Here is an 18,346-nt window from a genome sequence, read left to right on the forward strand (position 1 = left end):
ATACAACACTCTCCACAATGATTCATTTGCTTCACTGGTCCGTTGCAGGAGGTCCAGCATCTTCCCAGACAGTGTTGAGATGGATCGTTTCTGCCTTTAAAAATGTCTACCGGCAGGCAGACTGGCATATCTTGCCCATTGCCCATTCACGCGCATTCCATGAAAGCTCAGGCACCATCGGCCGCTTTTCAACGAGGTGTTACCTCTCCTGGACGTGGATGACCATGTGGTCCTCTGAGGACACCTTTATCAGACATTACTCTGTGGATGTGAACGCAAGAAGGGAGACACCAGTGGGGACGGCAATTTTACGGTCTCTTTTCAATAACATGCTCACCCCCACCTCCGGAACACTTAGCTTTGTAGTCTCCCATGTGGGACTGCACAGCATGGCGACAGTGAAAACAGGGTTGCACTTACCTGTAACTGTTGTTCATCGGGTTGTTACTGTGTAAGCACACATCTCCCCAGAGCACGTGACCATTTAGGTGGGAAACAGCTGGATAGGCTCTGGTTGGGAGGGGCTCCTCCCACTCTGCTGCTATGCTAACTATAAAAACCTTCCATCGGCTGGCCTGTGTGCCTGCGCAGTAGCCATGTGTGCGTACTGAATCTGAATACTGTTCCAGCACTTTAGGATAACTGTTTGTGGTTTTTGATTGTTTTTATGATGGATTTTTATTGTATTTATATATGCATTTTGTGGAAGCCGCCCTGAACCTGCCTCAGCAGGGAGGGCGGGGTATAAATCGAATAAAATAAATAAACATAAATACACAGTAGCAGCGTGATGAACAACAGTTATAGGTAAGTGCAACCCTGTTTTCCTAACTGATTCCAAACATCCAAATTTTCCCTCAGACGTTAGGGGAGGGGCTGTGGCTCAGTAGTAGAACATTTACTTGGCTTGCAGAAGATTCCTGTTTTGATCCCTGGCCTCTCCAGTCAAGGATCTGGTAGTAGGCGATGTAAATACCTCTTGATGGACCAATGGTCTGATTTAGTATAAGGCAGATTCACGTTTTCATACCCTTACGTGTTGAAGAAAAGATGAAAAGGTTCCCTCTCCCAGCATGCTGAAATTCCGTGCTATGTACCTGTTTCGTGGTGTGGTTTTTGTTTTTTAACTTGGACGTGTTACAGAGTTTTGGAAATGACAAGGAGTACGCTTTTCCCCCTTTTCTCCAAGGTGGCTGAAAGAGCACTGTACTATTGGAATAATGAATACATCATGAGTTTGATAGAGGAGAATTCCAACGTAATACTTCCCATCATGTTTTCCAGTCTGTACAGGATTTCCAAAGAGCACTGGAATCCGTGAGTTTTTTTGTGTTTGTTTCATTTTGTTTCCTGCTTCGTTTTCTGTATATAGATTATTTTCCTACCATATTACTCTTCACAGCTGAATACTGCATCTCTGATCAGGCACAATGCCGCAGCTTGGCTATTATCAGAAGCTAGACGGGATATGCACGTCATTCCCCATTCTACAATCATGCCCCTAGCTACCCATCAGTTACTGAGCTCAGTTTAAAGTATTGGCTATTACATACAAAGCCCTTCATGGACTTGGAACTGTCATTTCTGCAAGACCGTCTCTCCCCCTGTGCTCTGCCATGACAGCTTTGCTCATGTGAGCGGGGCCTTTTGCAAGTGCCAACCTGCCAATGGGTGAAATCAGCAACTGCTCATGCAGGTGCCTTCTCTGTCGTGGCCCCCGCCTTGTGGAATGGCCAGGCTGAGGTGGTCGGGAAGACTCCCCCCCTCTCCTGGCTTTTCGCAGACGATGCAAAACTGAATTATTCAAAAGGTTTTTTCTACACAGGCAGTAGGGTAGCACTGTACAAATGGCTTCGCAAAGTTACTTGGTTATATCATTGGGGACTGCGGTCTGTACTTACTGTGCACAGTTTTGCTGTGGGTTGGCTCCCGTTTTGTAATTCTGCATTGTTTAGCGTGTCATGTTAACACTTATGCTTTGCTTCAGTTCTGTTTATTAGGCTTCTTGTTGGTCCTGTGACCCAAATCCTGTTTCATTGTTTGTTGAATGCCCCAGCTTTTTGATTGGGTAGACCAGGGGTGTCAAACATGTGGCCCAGGGGCCAGATCAGGCCCCCCGGAGGGCTTCTTTCAGGCCCGCACTGGAACTGGCCATCTCCTGCTTCCCGTTCTGTTGCTGCTGCTGCATCATAGCTTGCTTCGCCAGACTCTCTCTGTCGCTCAGCCATTTCATGTTTTCCCCTGGGTCCTAGACTCAGAACTCTGAGCATGAGATTTCTGTGGTGAATGTTGATAAATCAAAAGTAGGTTTGCAGCTTACAGATACGCTCTTGAACAGCATACTCAAGATTGCAACAGCGCAGACATTCTGATGCAATAATTCAGAGCAAGAGGTGTCAGTTATCAGATACTGCTAAATAAACAAAATATTGCAAGAGTGCTAATGTTTTAAGCATGTTTTTATTTTAAGTATATAAAAAAACCCCTTTGAGTTTGTGTCCTTTATAAAGTTTATATCTCCGCTACCTGGCATGGCTATTTTATGACACACATGGCCCGGCCCAGCAAGGTCTCATTTATGTCAGATCCGGCCCTCATAACAAATGAGTTCGACACCCCTGGGGTAGACTCACTCTCTGTAATCAGCCTTGAGTCCCAGTGAGAAAGGCAGACTGTAGATAAGGTAAACAAATATTTTGTTTATTTAATTCATTTATGGTCTGCCTTTCTTGCTGACTCAAGGTGGTTTCGTAATTAAAAACCATAAAATAAGAAGAATACAAGACATACCACCAGCAGTGAATGAAACTGGGTTATAAACTTTGGACTCTACACACAAAACAGGATAATACACACAATATAACAGTACTATACAAACAGTGCAACAGAGTTGCAAAATTGGGGAGCGATGTAATAAAACGGCATAGTATATATGCAAAGAACAAAGCAATGAAAACTTCATTAATTTCATTGATGTTAACTACAACCTTATTCTTTGTTACAAATATGGACTTCTAAATGAGGCACTGCTGGTAGGAATGACAGCATTAACTGGATTTGAATGAAACAGAATGTTCTTAAACATTTAGCGGCACACAGAACTGTTTGCCTATCAGCGTGTCAGTTATTTACCTCCACTTTATGCAGGAAGTATGTTTCTGGGATACCCTACAATGATTGGGAAAGTTGCTGTGTATAGAGCACATAATTGGATCATAATATACAGCACTAACTGTACTGTACTATTCAATAGAGTAACCCCACGGACATTCTCTGGAACAGGGATGAAAGTATAACTAGTCCTCCAAAACAGTCAAGATCTTGACCATGTTTACTCTGAAGCTGCAGTGGAACTTGTGCTCATGTGTGTGAAGTTCACGGCAATAGTTGCTTAGTTTCCTCTGGCACTTGGATTGGATCTCCTGGATTAAGTGACCACTGTTCCCGAAGCCCTGAAGGCATAACAAGTGATTTAGGCCTAGCGCAGAGCAACGTTCCTGCTAAAGTGTGCTAGCAGGCGCCAGTGCACTAATTTTTAGACCTTAGGGTGACAAAATTCTGAAGCCCATAAGAAGGGGGAGATCAGGACGTGGGAGAGCTGGCAGGGTTGAAGCCAGGGAGGAAAAAAAAATTAGGGAAAAGGAAGAGAGGGAGAGGAACAGAGTGAGCCTCCCTGCAGTCAGACTTACCTGGGGTCAGTTTCCTCTGGAGGATTTCAAGCAGGAGGAGGGACAGATCATACTGTCCAAGGATGTATGTGGGCGGGGGGAGAATTAAAGTTTATGTTGCTGGCAATCTACGGAGGTGTCTTCCCGTTTTCTTAAGAGCCCTCACTGGGCAGACAGCTTAAAAGGGATGTAATCATAGCAGAGATTATGGTGGCCAATCATGCTTTTCAGGTTAACAGTCATAGCTGTTGTGTCAACCCGGGCTCACTAAAGGAGCCATAAATGAGACTTTGAGCCTCCAGCCGTAGGCCGGGATCCAGGAGTGCCCCCCCCCCGGCTATGAACCTGCTCTTTCTGTAAAGTCTGAACAGAGCCGTCTTCCTGAAATAGTTGGAGCAAAGAAGTCAGTGCGTTGCAGTTCTTTGTGCAAATGGCACGGAGGGCTGTGTAACAATTCAGTGGTGGTGGTCATAGCAGCTGTTTGTGGGTCAGAAATTCTGAGACGTGCCAAAGTATTAATCATTAGCAAGAAGAGTTCATAAGAACATAAGAGAAGCCGAATGTTGGATCAGGCCAATGGCCCATCTGGTACAACACTCTCTCACACAGCGGCCAAAAATACCAGGTGCCATCAGGAGGTCCAGCAGTGGGGCCAGGACACAAGAATACATATCCTCCTTGTATACATTGCAGAGGTGGGGAAAGTACAAAAGAGGGCAACCAGGATGATCAGGGGGTTGGAGCACCTTCCCTATGAGGAAAGACTGGAGAGTCCGGGACTTCTCAGTTTGAAAACGAGATGCCTAAGGGAGGACTTGATAGAGGTTTATAAAATTATGCATGGGGTGGAGAGAGTTGATAGAGAAAATTTTCTCCTTTCAAAATGCTAAAACTCGAGGGCATCCAAAGAAGTTGATGGGCAATAGGCTCAGGCTGGACAAAAGGAAATACTTCTTTACACAGAAAGTGATTAAAATGTGGAATTCTCTGCCAGAGAGTGTAGTGGTAGCCACAGGAATAAACAGCTTTAAACGGGGATTAGATAGACCTATCTATCAGTGGCTGCTGGCCATGGTGACTGAGGGAAATCTCCATGTTCAGAGGGATTAAACCTCCAAATCCCAGAGCCAGGAGGCAACATCAGGGAAAGACCTCAGCCTCTGTGCCCTGTTGTTGGCCCTCCAGAGGAACTGGTTGGCCACTGTGTGAGACAGGATGCTGGACTGGATGGACTCCTGGTCTGATCCAGCAGGCTTCTTCTTACGTTCTTACGTTTGTACAGTTATATGTTTCCTTACACCCTTTGCTGCTAGTTGGAACCACATCAGTACCCTTTTGGATAGAACTTTAATAGGATTGACTTGAGTTCCACGGGAGGGACCGTGGCTCAGTGGTAGAGCATCTGCTTCTCCAGTTAAAGAGGCCCAGGCAGTAATATGTGCTATGAATGACCTCTGCCTGAGACCCTGGAGAGCCAACTGCCAGTCTGAGTAGGCAATATTGATGCTCATGGACCAGTGGTCTGATTCAGTATAAGGCAGCTTCATGTGTTCCTTTACTCGCAACAGTGTGCCAGTAAGCCTCAGTTTATTCAGTGTAGTCTGGAGAAGGAGACAGAACTGCGGAGCGGAGGCAGCACGTGGGGCTGGATTCGGTGGTGGAAAGGCGGCATAAAGATGTTTTTAAGTAAATAGATATCTGCTGATGGAAGGGTGGGTTGATTTCCCCCACCCCACTTATTTCCCCCTGTGTTGTTCTTCAGGGCCCCATGTGCCCTAGGAGCCATTTTGGACTGCACTGGGAGTCAAAGAAGTTCTGCTTTCTCAGAATAAATCCTTTCCATCACCAGAGATTCTCTGTGGGATCTAGCCCATAGATCATTAAGAACTTAGAAAAAGACAAGATCCTGCCTTTCTTAAACTTACTCTTGAGGGTCTCTTTGAGCACACATTTGCCCAGTTGGAAATAAACCGAGTGAACTCAAATGTGGCTTGGATCCTGTTAGGTGAATCTGTAACTGGTTGACAGAGCACACCCAGAGAGTGCTTGCGGATGGTTTCTTATCCTCTTGGAGAGGAGTGAAGAGTGTCTCAAGGATCTGTCCTGGGACCTGTTTTGTTCAACATCTTTATAAATGATTTGGGTGAAGGAATTATGGGAATGCTTATTAAATTTGCAGATGATACTAAATTGGGAGGGGTAGAAAATACAGTAGAAAGAGTCAGGATACAGGATGATCTTGGCAGTCTGGAAAACTGGGCTAAAACAAATAAAATTAATTTTAACAGGAATAAATGTAAAGTTCTGCATCGAGGTAGGAAAAATCAAATGCATAATTATAGGATAGGGAAGACTTGTCTTGGCAGTAGTGTGTGTGAAAAGGATCTAGGGGTCTTAGTAGACAATACACTGAACATGAGTCAGCAGTGTGATGTGGTAGCTAAAAAGGCAAATGCAATTTTGGGCTGTATCAACAGAAGTATAGTGTCCAGATCACATGAAGTGATGGTATTGTTTTACTCTGCTCTGGTTAGACCTTACTTAGAGTATTGTGTTCAGTTTTGGGCACCACAATTTAAGAAGGCTATAGACAAGCTGGAACGTGTCCAGAGGAGGGCAGCAAAGATGGTGAGGGGTCTGGAGACGAAGTCCTGTGAGGAAAGATTGAAGGAGCTGGGTATGTTTAGCCTGGAGAGGAGACGACTGAGAGGTGATGTGTGATAACCATCTTCAAGTACTTGAAGGGCTGTCATATAGAGGATGGTACAGAGTTATTTTCTGTTGCCGCAGGAGGTTGGACCAAAATCAACGGGTTGAAATTAAATCAAAATTGTTTTCAGCTAAACATGAGGAAGAGCTTCCTGACAGTTAGAGAGGTTCCTCAGTGGAACAGGCTTCCTCAGGAGGTGATGGGCTCTCCTTCCTTGGAGGTTTTCAAGCAGAACCTAGATGGCCACCTGACAGCAATGCGGATTCTGTGAATTTAGGAAGATCATGAGAAGGGAGGGCAGGAAGGGTTGCCTCAGTGCTTAGTTCTTGTGGCCCTTTCTTACATGCCCAGGGAAATGCTGATTGCCACTTTGGGGTCAGGAAGCAATTTTTCTCCAGGCCAATATGGCCAGGAATCCTGGAGGATTTTTCCTCTCCCTCTTCTGGGCACAGAGCAGGGTTCACTGGGAGTGTGTGTGTGGGGGAGTATCTGTGATTTGTGCAGGGGGTTGGACTAGATGACCTTGGAGGTCCCTACCAACTCTATGTTTCTATGATTCTAAGTTGCATAATATGTCACTGTCAAATTTAAGTTTACCCAAGTGTAATGAAGGAATAATGTAAATGCAGGAAGCGGTGTTTTACATGATGTGTATTTCTCTCCTCCTCTTTCCGCATGTAAACTGCTCATCTCTTTCCATGTTTCCCCTATAATTTTAAATTCCCCACCCACCCTTTTCCGCTTTCTTAATACTGTTGTCCCAGCCTGTCTGTATAGCTGAAGCAAAGGAACTAGAGATGACCCCACTGCCTAGTATTGCTAATGAAACCCTTGGAGGTCCCCAGGGGTTTGTTACGGACACCCTTATCTGACAGCAGGGAGTGCTGGCTTCCATGCTGGGTCACAAATGTGAGGGAAGAGGATTTCTGGGTCATTTTCTGGGCACTGGTACCAGTCCCATTTGGGACTTCTGCTGCAGTTTACTATATTTTTTTCCTCCCTCCATTGTTTCTTTTATACCGTGAGTTCTGCATTTCAGTTGGTCTTACTGCCTCTTATATTTTCTCTCTCCCAAGGCAGTGGCTTCTGGGGTTTGGCTTCCCTTGAGCACTTATTTTCTTTTGCTGCTGTTGCTTCACAGGGCTTCAGATTCTGAAAAGGCACCACCCTGTGAATTGGGATGTGGCTGCTGCTGCCTTCTTCCCTTACAAAATTCATTATTATATATCCTGATGCCTGGTTGTCCTGAGTCCTGAGATGCTCAAGAGAAAGGCATTTCAATAAAAATTCTAGATCAACACCCGTACCTAAATAACAGCGACCGTAGATGTGGGCTGTTCATATTTTAGAAGAGGAACTTTAGTTTGGAGTGAGTGCATGTGGTTCGATGCTGGATGTCTCTAGGTAGAGACTTCGGGGGCAAATTCTGAGTTATGCTCTAGATCAGGGGTGGCCAAACTTGCTCAGCGTAAGAGCCACATAGAATAACTGTCAGATGTTTGAGAGCCACAAAACATGAACAAATATTACATGCATGTTTTTATTTTAAAATATGCACATTTGGTTTTTTTATTAACATTAAATGAGACTGCCAAAAAAAAAGGGTAAAAACTGATATTGATAATGATAGTTATTTATCCAGTGATATTTGTTTGCTAATGATATTTATTTGTCTAAGAGAGAAAAAGAGAGCGGTGGAAAGAAAGAATGAAAGAGGTGGAAAGAGAGAGAGAGAGCAAGAGAGAGAGAGAGAGCTGCACAATATGTGTGTGAGAGCCACAAGTGGCTCCCGAGCCACAGTTTGGCCACCCCTGCTCTAGATGAAGACGTTTTAGATCTTCAGTTCTGTCAGTGAAATCCTGAGCAGAGGTAAATGAGCTTAGAAGGAGGTAACTCTGTTTAGGATGGTGTTGCAAAGCTACCACGTAAGACAAGCCGATAGTCGGTAGAATGAGTTACTTTATGCCCTACTTAACTCATCGGTTGTAACTGGAAAGGCTGCCCTGAAACAGAAGATGGCACAATTTCATTTATGTACTGATCTTACACTCTTCATTTCCTCTCGGGAACTCGGGGTGGCATTCATAGAATTCTGTCCAGATGCAAACTCAGCGGACTGCATCTGCACCTTGAGATTAAGACCCAAACCCAACCTGTTGCTTAAGAGAGGAAACAGAGGAAAAACGGCACGCAGTCCAAAGAAGCACACCGTATCCCACTATTTTCATTAGCATTTAAAATGCCCTAAGTGCCTCATTTAGAATTGCACCCTCAGTATGGGAGAAGATGGCTTGGAAGAGCCCCTCATCGGGAGCCTGCCTTGTCTAGCTGCCACTGCCAGCAAAGCAGGGTCATTCTCACGTCTGCTTAGTCCTCTTTAACATGCAGCGGGAGAACTTTTGAAAAGGGAGCAAAAGGGTTTGTACACTCTGTCTGTGGAGTACTCGAAGAAGAGGTTCGAACACATGAAGTAAAACGGTTGTAGAGTAGAACTGAGCTTGCTTGTGTTTTGTTTTCATGGAGAAAGCGCAGATTCAGTATTCAGAGAGAATAACATGTGAACTGGACTATTTACCATGTTTGCTTGAGCGTGTTCGTCTTTTCCTGATCACACCCCCTGTTCTTTCTGGGGAATATCTCGAATGGTTAGCGGTGACTCACTTAAGTAAACGTTTGCTTTCTGTCAAAGAGGTGGAAATCTGTCAAAGTTGGGCGAGTGGGCGTCAAGCTGAAGAGCCCAAGACTTGTGCAGGATTTAGATGTCTCTCTTGGAATTAAGAACCGCAACAGCCCCTAGTGTTTTTATGGCTCTTTACTTTTGTTTTGAGGGCAAAGGCTATCAGTGGGTTCAGAGGGCAGTGCCCTGCCAGTAGAGGTCATTTGCCTAAAAAAATGGATTTTATATATATGTATAAATATGAAACTAACCTTAGCAATGTTGGAATGCTCATTTATTTTTGGTCCCATTCTAAGACCGGATGATATCATCACGGGTGTGATGGGGTCTGGAAGTTTCCGTGGCCTTCTCCCTACCCCCTTTCTCCCAAACTTACCCGATGGCTGAGAATCCTTACTATGGGCTCTCAGAGTCAAGGCACCATCCTGGGCACAGGGATCTATGGAACATGTATTTCCATTGAAAGAGCCAGTTTGGTGTAGTGGTTAAGTGTGTGGACTCTAATCTGGGAGAACCTGGTTTGATTCCCCACTCCTCCACGTGCAGCTGCTGGATGACCTTGGGTCAGTCACAGGTTCTGTCAGAGCTGTCCTTGAAAAAAGAGCAGTTTCTGTCAGAGCTCTCTCAGCCCCACCTACCTCACAGGCAGTGCTCCCTCTAAGCTGTGTAGTCTTGTGAGCAAAAAATTCTACTTTGTGAGCTACTGGCATTAAAGTTGTGAGCGAGTGATTTGGCTACTGCATCAATTAGTTTGCTCTGGAGCCCTCCTTCCTGAGCTAAGACAAAAATGTGTGAGTCGGAGGCTAAAAAACTGTGAGCTAGCTCACACTAACTCAACTTAGAGGGAACACTGCTCACAGGGTGTCTGCTGTGGGGAGGGGGAGGAAAAGGAGTTTGTAAGCCGCTCTGAGACTCCTTTGGGTAGTGAAGGGCAGAGTATAAATCCAATCTCCTCCTCCTCCTCCTCCTCGTCTTCTTCTTCTTCTTCATTTTCCAGTAGGCTTGTCAAGATCTGGGGGAACTGTTTCTCCCCGTTACCCTGTTGCAGAGGTGCATTAACAACATCTCAGATACAAGGAAACATGTTATACACACTTGTAGTTGATCCTGATATAACTCTGTTGGCTAGAGGCTGTCAGGGAGGGTCAGCATCAGCCGACGCCTATTTGGTCTCAGTTCGTAATGGAGTCAGGAACTTCTAAAACTTGAGCATTTGCTTCCGTCTCTCTCCCCCCCCCCCCCCCCCCCCAAGCTTGGATTTGTGCAATGTGGTTAATTAAAAAGATTGAGTCCTTCAGTTTGAATGAATTAAATTGGTGTTGATTATCCACTCCCTCAGCAGTGGAATCAGAGGAACTTGACCCTTGCAAACATAACAGATCAGAGCATCCACCCTGTCATGATCTGTGAAGAACTGGGAGACAAGGCCTAGTGAGGCCTAGGCCCAGGAGACCTGTGTGGGAGTGGAAAGCAGACACCGCCTACAGTCCCCACAATGCTTGGCTCCGGTCGTAACCAATTGGTGTCTGGGGATTGTATGAGGAAATTGTTACTTAGATTTTGTGGGCTGTGAAACTGCGTTCTTTTCTCTCACAGAGTTAAACTGAGAGGACAGTTTGGTCTGAGAGAAAGATCCCTCACTTGGCACAGAGTACAGGCACAGGCCTGGTATAAAAGGCTGTGGGCCTTGAATAATAACCAGTTAAGAGAAATAGGTAGCCGCGTTAGATTTGTTTTATTTACCTTTAGACACTGTTATATATATTTTAAGCCCCTTGTCTTGTTTTTCCCTTGCCTCATTACTGTATTAATAAACCATTTTTTTTAATGTTCTCTGCCTGGTCATCACGCCTATATTTCTCAGCTTAAAAGGGGCAATTTTAGTTGGGCTTGGGAGGGTACTCTGGGCCTTCCCAAGGGACCCTAAGTCCAGAGTGGTGGCAGAGGAAGGTGGCAACCCACGGGGTGTCATGCCATCCAGCCTTTTGCCTCCCGTTTGAAGTGCAAAGTAATGGATTCTTGTCTTTCACGTTTCACAGCGCTATCGTGGCTTTAGTATACAACGTGCTGAAGGCATTCATGGAAATGAACAGCGCCATGTTCGACGAGCTGACGGCCACTTACAAGTCAGATCGCCAGCGGTAACTTTTTAAAGCTTTTTTTGTTTTGTTTTGGTCAGCTGTGCATAAGGCCTGCTATTTTGAGTTTGTTTTTTGGTTTTTTTGACACTTGGCAGCGACTGCATAATTTCCCCACACACGATTGATTGCGATGCCTTCATCCCCCCTCCCCGCATGCTCATTAGCCTGGCCCTTGCAAGATGTATAGATGGTTCTTTCCCCACCTCCCCTTTATGAGATACAGTACCCATTGCGTAGCTTGCGAACTTGCATTCCTCACAGAACTTCTTTTGGCACTGTATCAAAGACTTAAATGTATCAAGAGTTTTCAATAGTAGTTTTGTTTTTTGTTTTTTTGAAAAAATATTAAGCTGTCACTTTGCTTGAAGGTAATGTCCTGTGTGGGACTTCTCGATGAGTTGAAGCAGCAACTCTCATCAGAGATGATTGAAATCTCCAAGCAAAGTGACCCCCCTTTTTTCAGTCCCTTCTTCACTCTTCCTCCTTCTCCCGTCTCTTGATACATCCAAGGCTTTGCCGTGGCAGGATCCAGAAGAAGTGCCATCCATGTATAGTCCATTAGTTGCAACCCTCCCCACCTCAGTCAAAATGTTTCTCTTGTCTTTTTTCCTTGATCGTCCATCTCCGGTTTTATAGCGCATCATCTCTTGTCTGAAATTTCAGCTTATCCAAAGCAGCAGGTGAAACTAATGAGGAAACTTCGGGAACTCCGGGCAGTTTGCGACTTGGTGAAAGTCGTGCCTTTTGTGAGACTCGGGGTTCCCACAAGCAAAGCGAAGGGTACTGTATGTCATCAAGCCTTGTTAGGTTAGTATAGCCTCTCGTACGTCTTTGGAGGCCCGTGACACCATTGAGTTCCAATGCCAGGCTCACTGCTCTGAAGGTCTTTTCCATTTTTTAAAAGAACGTGAACTAGTGGACCGACCCAGATGTTGTACACTTCACGCTTGGTCTGTCTGGGTTGTTTTGATGGCTCATGATAAATTTAAACCGGGCAGGAATGGTTGCATAATGCCAGGGCCACACTAGGTGACAGAGAGCTTCTGGAGGTTGACACACGATGGGTCTAGGTGCAAATACGACACAAGAAACGGGCAGACTCATCCAGTACTGATTTATTGGTTGTGTCTGGAGCTGAATCTTCCCAGAGCAGAGATCCCCAACCCTTTTGAGCCCATGGGCACCTTTGGAGTTAGAACACAGGAACATAAGAGAAGCCATGTTGGAGGAGGCCAGTGGCCCATCCAGTCTGACACAAGGTGGTGGATATATAAGCAAAAAATGCCTGCCACAAGAAGAATAAGAGATTGGATTTATACCCCCACCGTTCCACTACCCAAAGGAGTCTCAGAGTGGCTTACAAACACCCAGCTTGTGTCAGGAGTGACGAGAGAGTAAACGTTTTTTAAAAGTGATGAGAGAGAGAGACGAGGGCACCGGCAGGCAAGGTAGGGCGCTGGCTCGGTGTGGCCATGGCACGCACGAAAAATAAAACTGGCTGGATGGGAAGTTGGGAGGCCTGGACGGTAAATGGGGGGCGGGGCATGAGGTGCTCCACTGTAGCTACGGGCCTGTGCCACGGTGCCCATTGACACCATGTTTGGGACCCCTCCTGAAACAATTGTCTGTATTTGCTAGGCTCAGATAGTCCAGATAAGGCTTCACTGATTTGGTTGGTTGATTGATTGATTTAACTTATATTCTGCCCTCACCACAAGTGGGCTCAGGGCGGATCACAAAGCCATTTGGCACCATAATATAAATACATTAATCGTTTAAAAACAGTTAAGAACAACGATCTATGAACAACGATTTAAAAACAGATTGCACATACATTAACAGTTTAAAAACAATTAAGAACGCTTTATGAACAACGATTTAAAAACAGATTGCACTGTTTGTGTATGCACAACTATTCCCAGAGCCGGTACCTCTGGGTCTCTAAGATCTCCTTGCTCTGGGCCAGGTGAAACCAATGAGGAAACTTCGGCATGGGGGAGGTATGAAATTGGTTTTTGGAACTCTGAGATTAGGTGGCCAGAATCCAAAGAATTACTCTCGAGCTCATGTGAGCCCAGCGCAGTTAGGCCCCATTCCGTATCACAGTCCGCTCTGAAAGTCCACTCAGTTTCAGAAACAGCTTGCTTATGTGGCATGAGAAGCTGCAGTCCCTGAAGTTCTCCTGGCTGGCTGCATAGAACTAATGGCGCAGTTGTGTGGATCCCACTTGCACTAACTGCATGATTCTTACCGAAACAGAAAGCGGTGTTCAAGTAGAGGATATACGTTATTGAGGAACAGGCCCCATTGTGTTCACTGGGATTCAAGTAATCATACGATTGCAGAGCTAGGATTGTACTGAACACATTTGAATGCATGTTGCAGAGCCTAACTTTCTGTTGTATCCAAAATAACGGAAATTCAAACAGCTGTGTTCTCACTAGGAAATTTGTCTTAGGATAATCAGTATTCTCGCAGGTTGCGGAAATAAAGGTTGAACTAGAGAACGATCACCCTGACCTGGATGGCCCAGGCTAGCCTGATCTCATTAGCTATCAGAAGCTAAGCCAGTTTGGCCCTGATCAGTACTTGGATGGGAAACCACCAAGGAAGTCCAGGGTTACAACACAGAAGTAAGCAATGGCGAATCACCACTATGGCTTGGCTCCCCCACTTGTGTGTCTGTGAGTCCCATGGTGCCCCCTGGCACCTTTTCTAATACACGCCAAGCATCTTTAGAAAGTAGGTGGAGCTTAAGTGGCTCTTGTCCAGCAGGGCTTCTGATTGGCCACTGATTGGTTAGGCACATTAAAATGACATGGTTTCAGTGGCAGCTGCCATGCCAAGCATTTTTAGAAAGTAGGTGGAGCTTAAGTGGCAGCTGCCAGCACGATGTTGGCATTGTTCCCTCTTACACGCTTCTTTCCCAGTGTAAAAAATTGCTTCTATTCCCTGCACTTTGACTCCCTTTGTGTGTGTCTCTGCCTCTTGCGGTAGCCATTTTGTAGCTGGCTCCTCCTCATGTGGCAGCCATTTTCTGGTGGCGCCCGCCCACCACCCTGTATCAGAATTTCAGTGGTGCCCATAGGCTCTAAAGGGTTGAGGACCCTTGCCCTGCAGGATTGCGGTAAGTCTGCTGCAACCTGGGAGTACTTTCCACCACTGGCGAAATATCATTGTGTCTGCTTCACGGTAATTTGAGGTCAGGCATTTTTCTACTCATCGATAATTCCTGTGGTGTAATTTAGTCCGATCTCGATGATAGAACTGTGGTTCTAATTAATCATAAAGCATTAACATTTGTGACTGCTCCAAGGCCTCACAGGAGATGGGTGCGGTATAAAAATATGACCAATAAATAAAAAAATAAAGAAGACGAGATTAGAAAGTGTGCGGACTCTAAGCTGGGAGAACTGGGTTTGATTCCCCACTCCTCCACTTGCACCTGCTGATGTGACCTTGGGTCAGTCACAAGCTCTGGCACAGCTGTCCTTGAAAAAGAGCAGTTTGTGTCAGAGCTCTCTCAGCCCCACCTACCTCACAGGGTGTCTGTTGTGGGGAGGGGAAGGGAAAGGAGTTTGTAAGCCGCTCTGAGACTCCAAGTGAAGGGCGGGGTATAAATCCAATCTCTTCTTCTTCTTCTTCTTCTTCTTCTGTACGCTCTGATTGATACAGTCCTTCCTTAAAGGATTAAATACAGAGAAAAATAAGATGGGTCCAACATGATACAGTGGTCTAGGTTCCTGACTAGGACTTGGTGAGACCTGGGTTCAAGTTACCACTCAGCCTTAAAAAAAATTCACTGGATGATGTTGGGCCAGTTAACCTGTTTGGAAGGAGGGAGAGCCATGTATGCCAGGCTCAATTCCTTGGAGTAAGGATGGCAGAATAATGAGATGGTGGGCAAAATATGGGCTAATAAGAGCTCTCTCGACTTCATCATGACCTTCACTATTCTTGAAGGCATATGACAAACAATGTGGGTTTCTAGTACAGGAAAGATAACCTATCCTTCTTTTTTCAAAAGCCTACAGCGGTGAGTTTGATCTGTAAAATGTGTTCATTCTATTGACTTCCAGCTGTCAAGGCAGTTTTTATCGATTTGGGCTTAGAAAATATTCCAGTAAGCGCAGGAGAGCAAGACCTATCAGCAGATTGAGCCAGTACTGTTGATTTGAGTACACGTTCTGTCTTGGCAAGACTCAAGAGGGCTCTAAGTAGAACTGGGTGCCAAAGGACACCACCAGCTAGGGTCGTAACACACGAAGCTATGAAGCCGCTGTGTTCCCCGTGTGTAATTTAGGATGTTTCCAAGGGGGTAAACCCGAGAATACTCAGCGGCCGTCATTAGTCCACAGCACTGTTTCGTTTCTTTGTGTAGCAATACTGTTGTAAACGACAAAGTTCTTCAGAAATTCAGTGTCAGTGATGCCTTTTTTTTTTTTTGCTTTGCTTTGTTTTGTTTAGTGAGAAGAAAAAAGAGAAAGAACGTGAAGAACTATGGAAGAAACTGGAGGATCTGGAATTAAAGAGGGGGCTCAGACGGGATGGAATAATTCCGACTTAACAAAAAAGGAGAGCAGCAATGTTAACGATCCTGTGGAGTCACACATGTATGTAGTAGAAGATGGAGCAACAGTTTTCTGTATTGTGCAACTTTACAGTAGATTTCACATTTGTTTCATTATTACAACAGCCCTGTGTATATATCTGTCTCTAAGTAACGGGGGGAGGAAAAAAAAATAAGGACTTCAATCCAAAGTTTGGACAACGGATGGACTTTTCCTCAGAACTTTGCAAAAATAATCATTGTTTTACCTCTCCTTTAAAACCAGTCTTCAGAAAGATCCATTGACGGGGAAAAAATTGCCGTGTCCGAATTCCATCGCCAGGACCTGTCCCTTATTTATCATTAGCAGAGAGTAATACAACTTCAGATGTGAACAATCTTAAAAATCTAGCTTGTCTTTCTGCTAAAACTGTTAAATGTATTTATAGTAAAAGAGGAAAAAAAAGAGAGATTGTCATTTTTCATATGAGTTTGTGTAACATCTTCTCTGGATAACTATGATGTAATTTGACTTTTTTTGGGGTGGGAGGCAGGGTGGGAGTGGGGGATCTTTTTTTTTTTTTTTTTGCACATCTTCACAAGTTGAATGTTTATACAGATCAGGGCCGTGGAAAAAGAAAAATTAGGGTCCTTTAATGCTAAGAGTTTTGTTCTGGTATAAAGCATCTTTTTTGAGTACCAGACTTGCTTTGGTGCTCCTTCAGTGTGAACATGACAAATAAATATAAAAAAGTGGTTATAAACAGAATTGGGAAGTGTGCTTCGGAGTACTCAGTGGATCAAGTTGATGGCACGTCCAAGCTCACCTCTCCGACCGTTATCCAAGTGTGCAGCGGCGACAACGCAGACTTCAGTATCTGACCAGTATTAGTTGTTACACTGTCGATTAAGTAAACTTGACCAGGTTTGTGTTAGTTAATAATGAGGCTAAATTATTGTATTACTATACGTCTTCTTTGAGGCCATTTGGAAATAATATTAATTATATATATAAAAAAAAAAGCTAAGGAAAACAGCCAGGGCTCTTTTTGTAGCAGGAACTCCTTTGCATATTAGGCGACACACCCCTAAGGTAGCCAGTCCTCCAAGAGCTTACAGTAGTCCCTGTAAGAAGAGCTCTGTAAGCTTTTGGAGGATTGGCTACATTAGGGGTGTGTCGCCTAATATGCAAAGGAGTTCCTGCTATACATCTATGAGATGGATCTCAAAAGGTCATCATGGATTTAATATCTGGGGGGCAGAGTGGGGAGTTGAGCAAAAGTTTGGATGTTTTGAAGTTTTGTTGCCTTTTTAAAATATGGCTTTATTAAACATTCCAGCAAAAAAGGGGGAGGGATGTATTGGGGAGGATGTAGCTTCTGGGGAGGAAAAATGCAGTGGCACATTCGTGACTTGAATACTGTTTTTCATCACAGCTATTCTTTTTGGGGGTTTTTGAGCTGGAATGGATTCTGGGTAACATGCTTCATCATTCCGGTCTTGGACGCTCATTCCTCACGACTGTATTTGTTACCAGAATGGTTCTAAAAATACTACTGGGGGGGGGGGGGGAGGAGAATACCCCGTAATTCTAGCAATCCCAATCAGCTAAGTATTAGTTTAAAAAAAAATTGAATTGATTTTCTATCAAAGGTGCATTGTGACCAAACTGTTTAAGATTAAAAACAAAAAAAGAGAAGGGAAGAGAGCTGTATTATAAAGTATACATTACTGGCTATCTGCTTTGTATTTGAAAGTGGAATCTCACATCTTTGGTAGATAAAATGCTGACGAGACTTGTGTACAGTATATATTTAGCTAATGCAGGTGCATTATTATATACCGTAAGGTATGTGTTTTTTCAGGATTTTTCTCCAGGATGCTTTTGAACTGTTATATGACAACAATGAATTGATAATCCTAAACCATTGATCCAGCCGTTATTCAACAGTATAAAGCTGAATTGGTGTTCATGAGTCTTTTTGTGATAGTTGCAAACATGGATTTACAACCTGTCGCTATCGATAGAAGTTACAGTATAAATACAAGCTTGTATATTTCCCCCCCTTTCTTCTTGCCATTTAAATACGAGGTAGAATTTGAGGTTTCCTTGTTTCTAGGCCAAAGGGGGGGGGGAGAAAATAACCCCCTTTTGACTGACTACTGTTTTGGGATTATCAGGTCAGTTTTGTACACACAAGTCTTCATGTATGGATGTTGTAAAGTCAATGGCTTTGTAAAACAACCCCAACCAAACAAAAACTTGACGCTGTTAATTCTGGGGGTGGGGGGTGGGACAGAAGGAAACTAGTCATCCGCCACACCAAACACAACATGGTTCAACGGGATTAAGCTAAGCCTCTTTTAAGAACATTGACTGGGACTCAATGTAAACTCGGCAGACGCCGCCCTCGGTGAAACGTTCTATTTTTCAAAAGTGCTGGAGCAAAGGTGCAAGCTGAAATACTGAAGATGAAATAAATTTATAACAAAACATTTCCCTTAGACCTTTTTTTTTAAAATCTTGACCGTGCTTTCGTTTCCCGCCGCAGATTTCAGGGCTAAGTCGGGACTGGCTGCATGTGGGGGGTTGTTTGTACG

General features: G+C 44.5%; 1 protein-coding gene across 3 annotated transcripts in view; it reads left to right on the top strand.

The window, feature by feature from the left end:
* The window catches only part of PPP2R5E (protein phosphatase 2 regulatory subunit B', epsilon), a 130,205-nt gene extending 113,461 nt beyond the window's left edge, over positions 1–16,744 (top strand). For 2 of the 3 annotated variants that reach the window (XM_015428295.1, XM_015428293.1), the window contains exons 12-14: positions 1,190–1,317; positions 11,095–11,196; positions 15,664–16,744. In XM_015428295.1, coding sequence (XP_015283781.1) covers positions 1,190–1,317; positions 11,095–11,196; positions 15,664–15,763 — 330 coding nt within the window. In that variant the 3' untranslated portion in view covers positions 15,764–16,744. The remainder of the gene's footprint in view (positions 1–1,189; positions 1,318–11,094; positions 11,197–15,663) is intronic. The other variant, XM_015428294.1, reaches the window with a different exon arrangement.
* Positions 16,745–18,346: the final 1,602 nt, after the last annotated feature.

Source organism: Gekko japonicus, unplaced genomic scaffold (genome assembly GCF_001447785.1).
Source record: "Gekko japonicus isolate JY-2015 unplaced genomic scaffold, Gekko_japonicus_V1.1 scaffold2900, whole genome shotgun sequence".
NCBI classification, from domain to species: Eukaryota; Metazoa; Chordata; class Lepidosauria; order Squamata; family Gekkonidae; genus Gekko; species Gekko japonicus.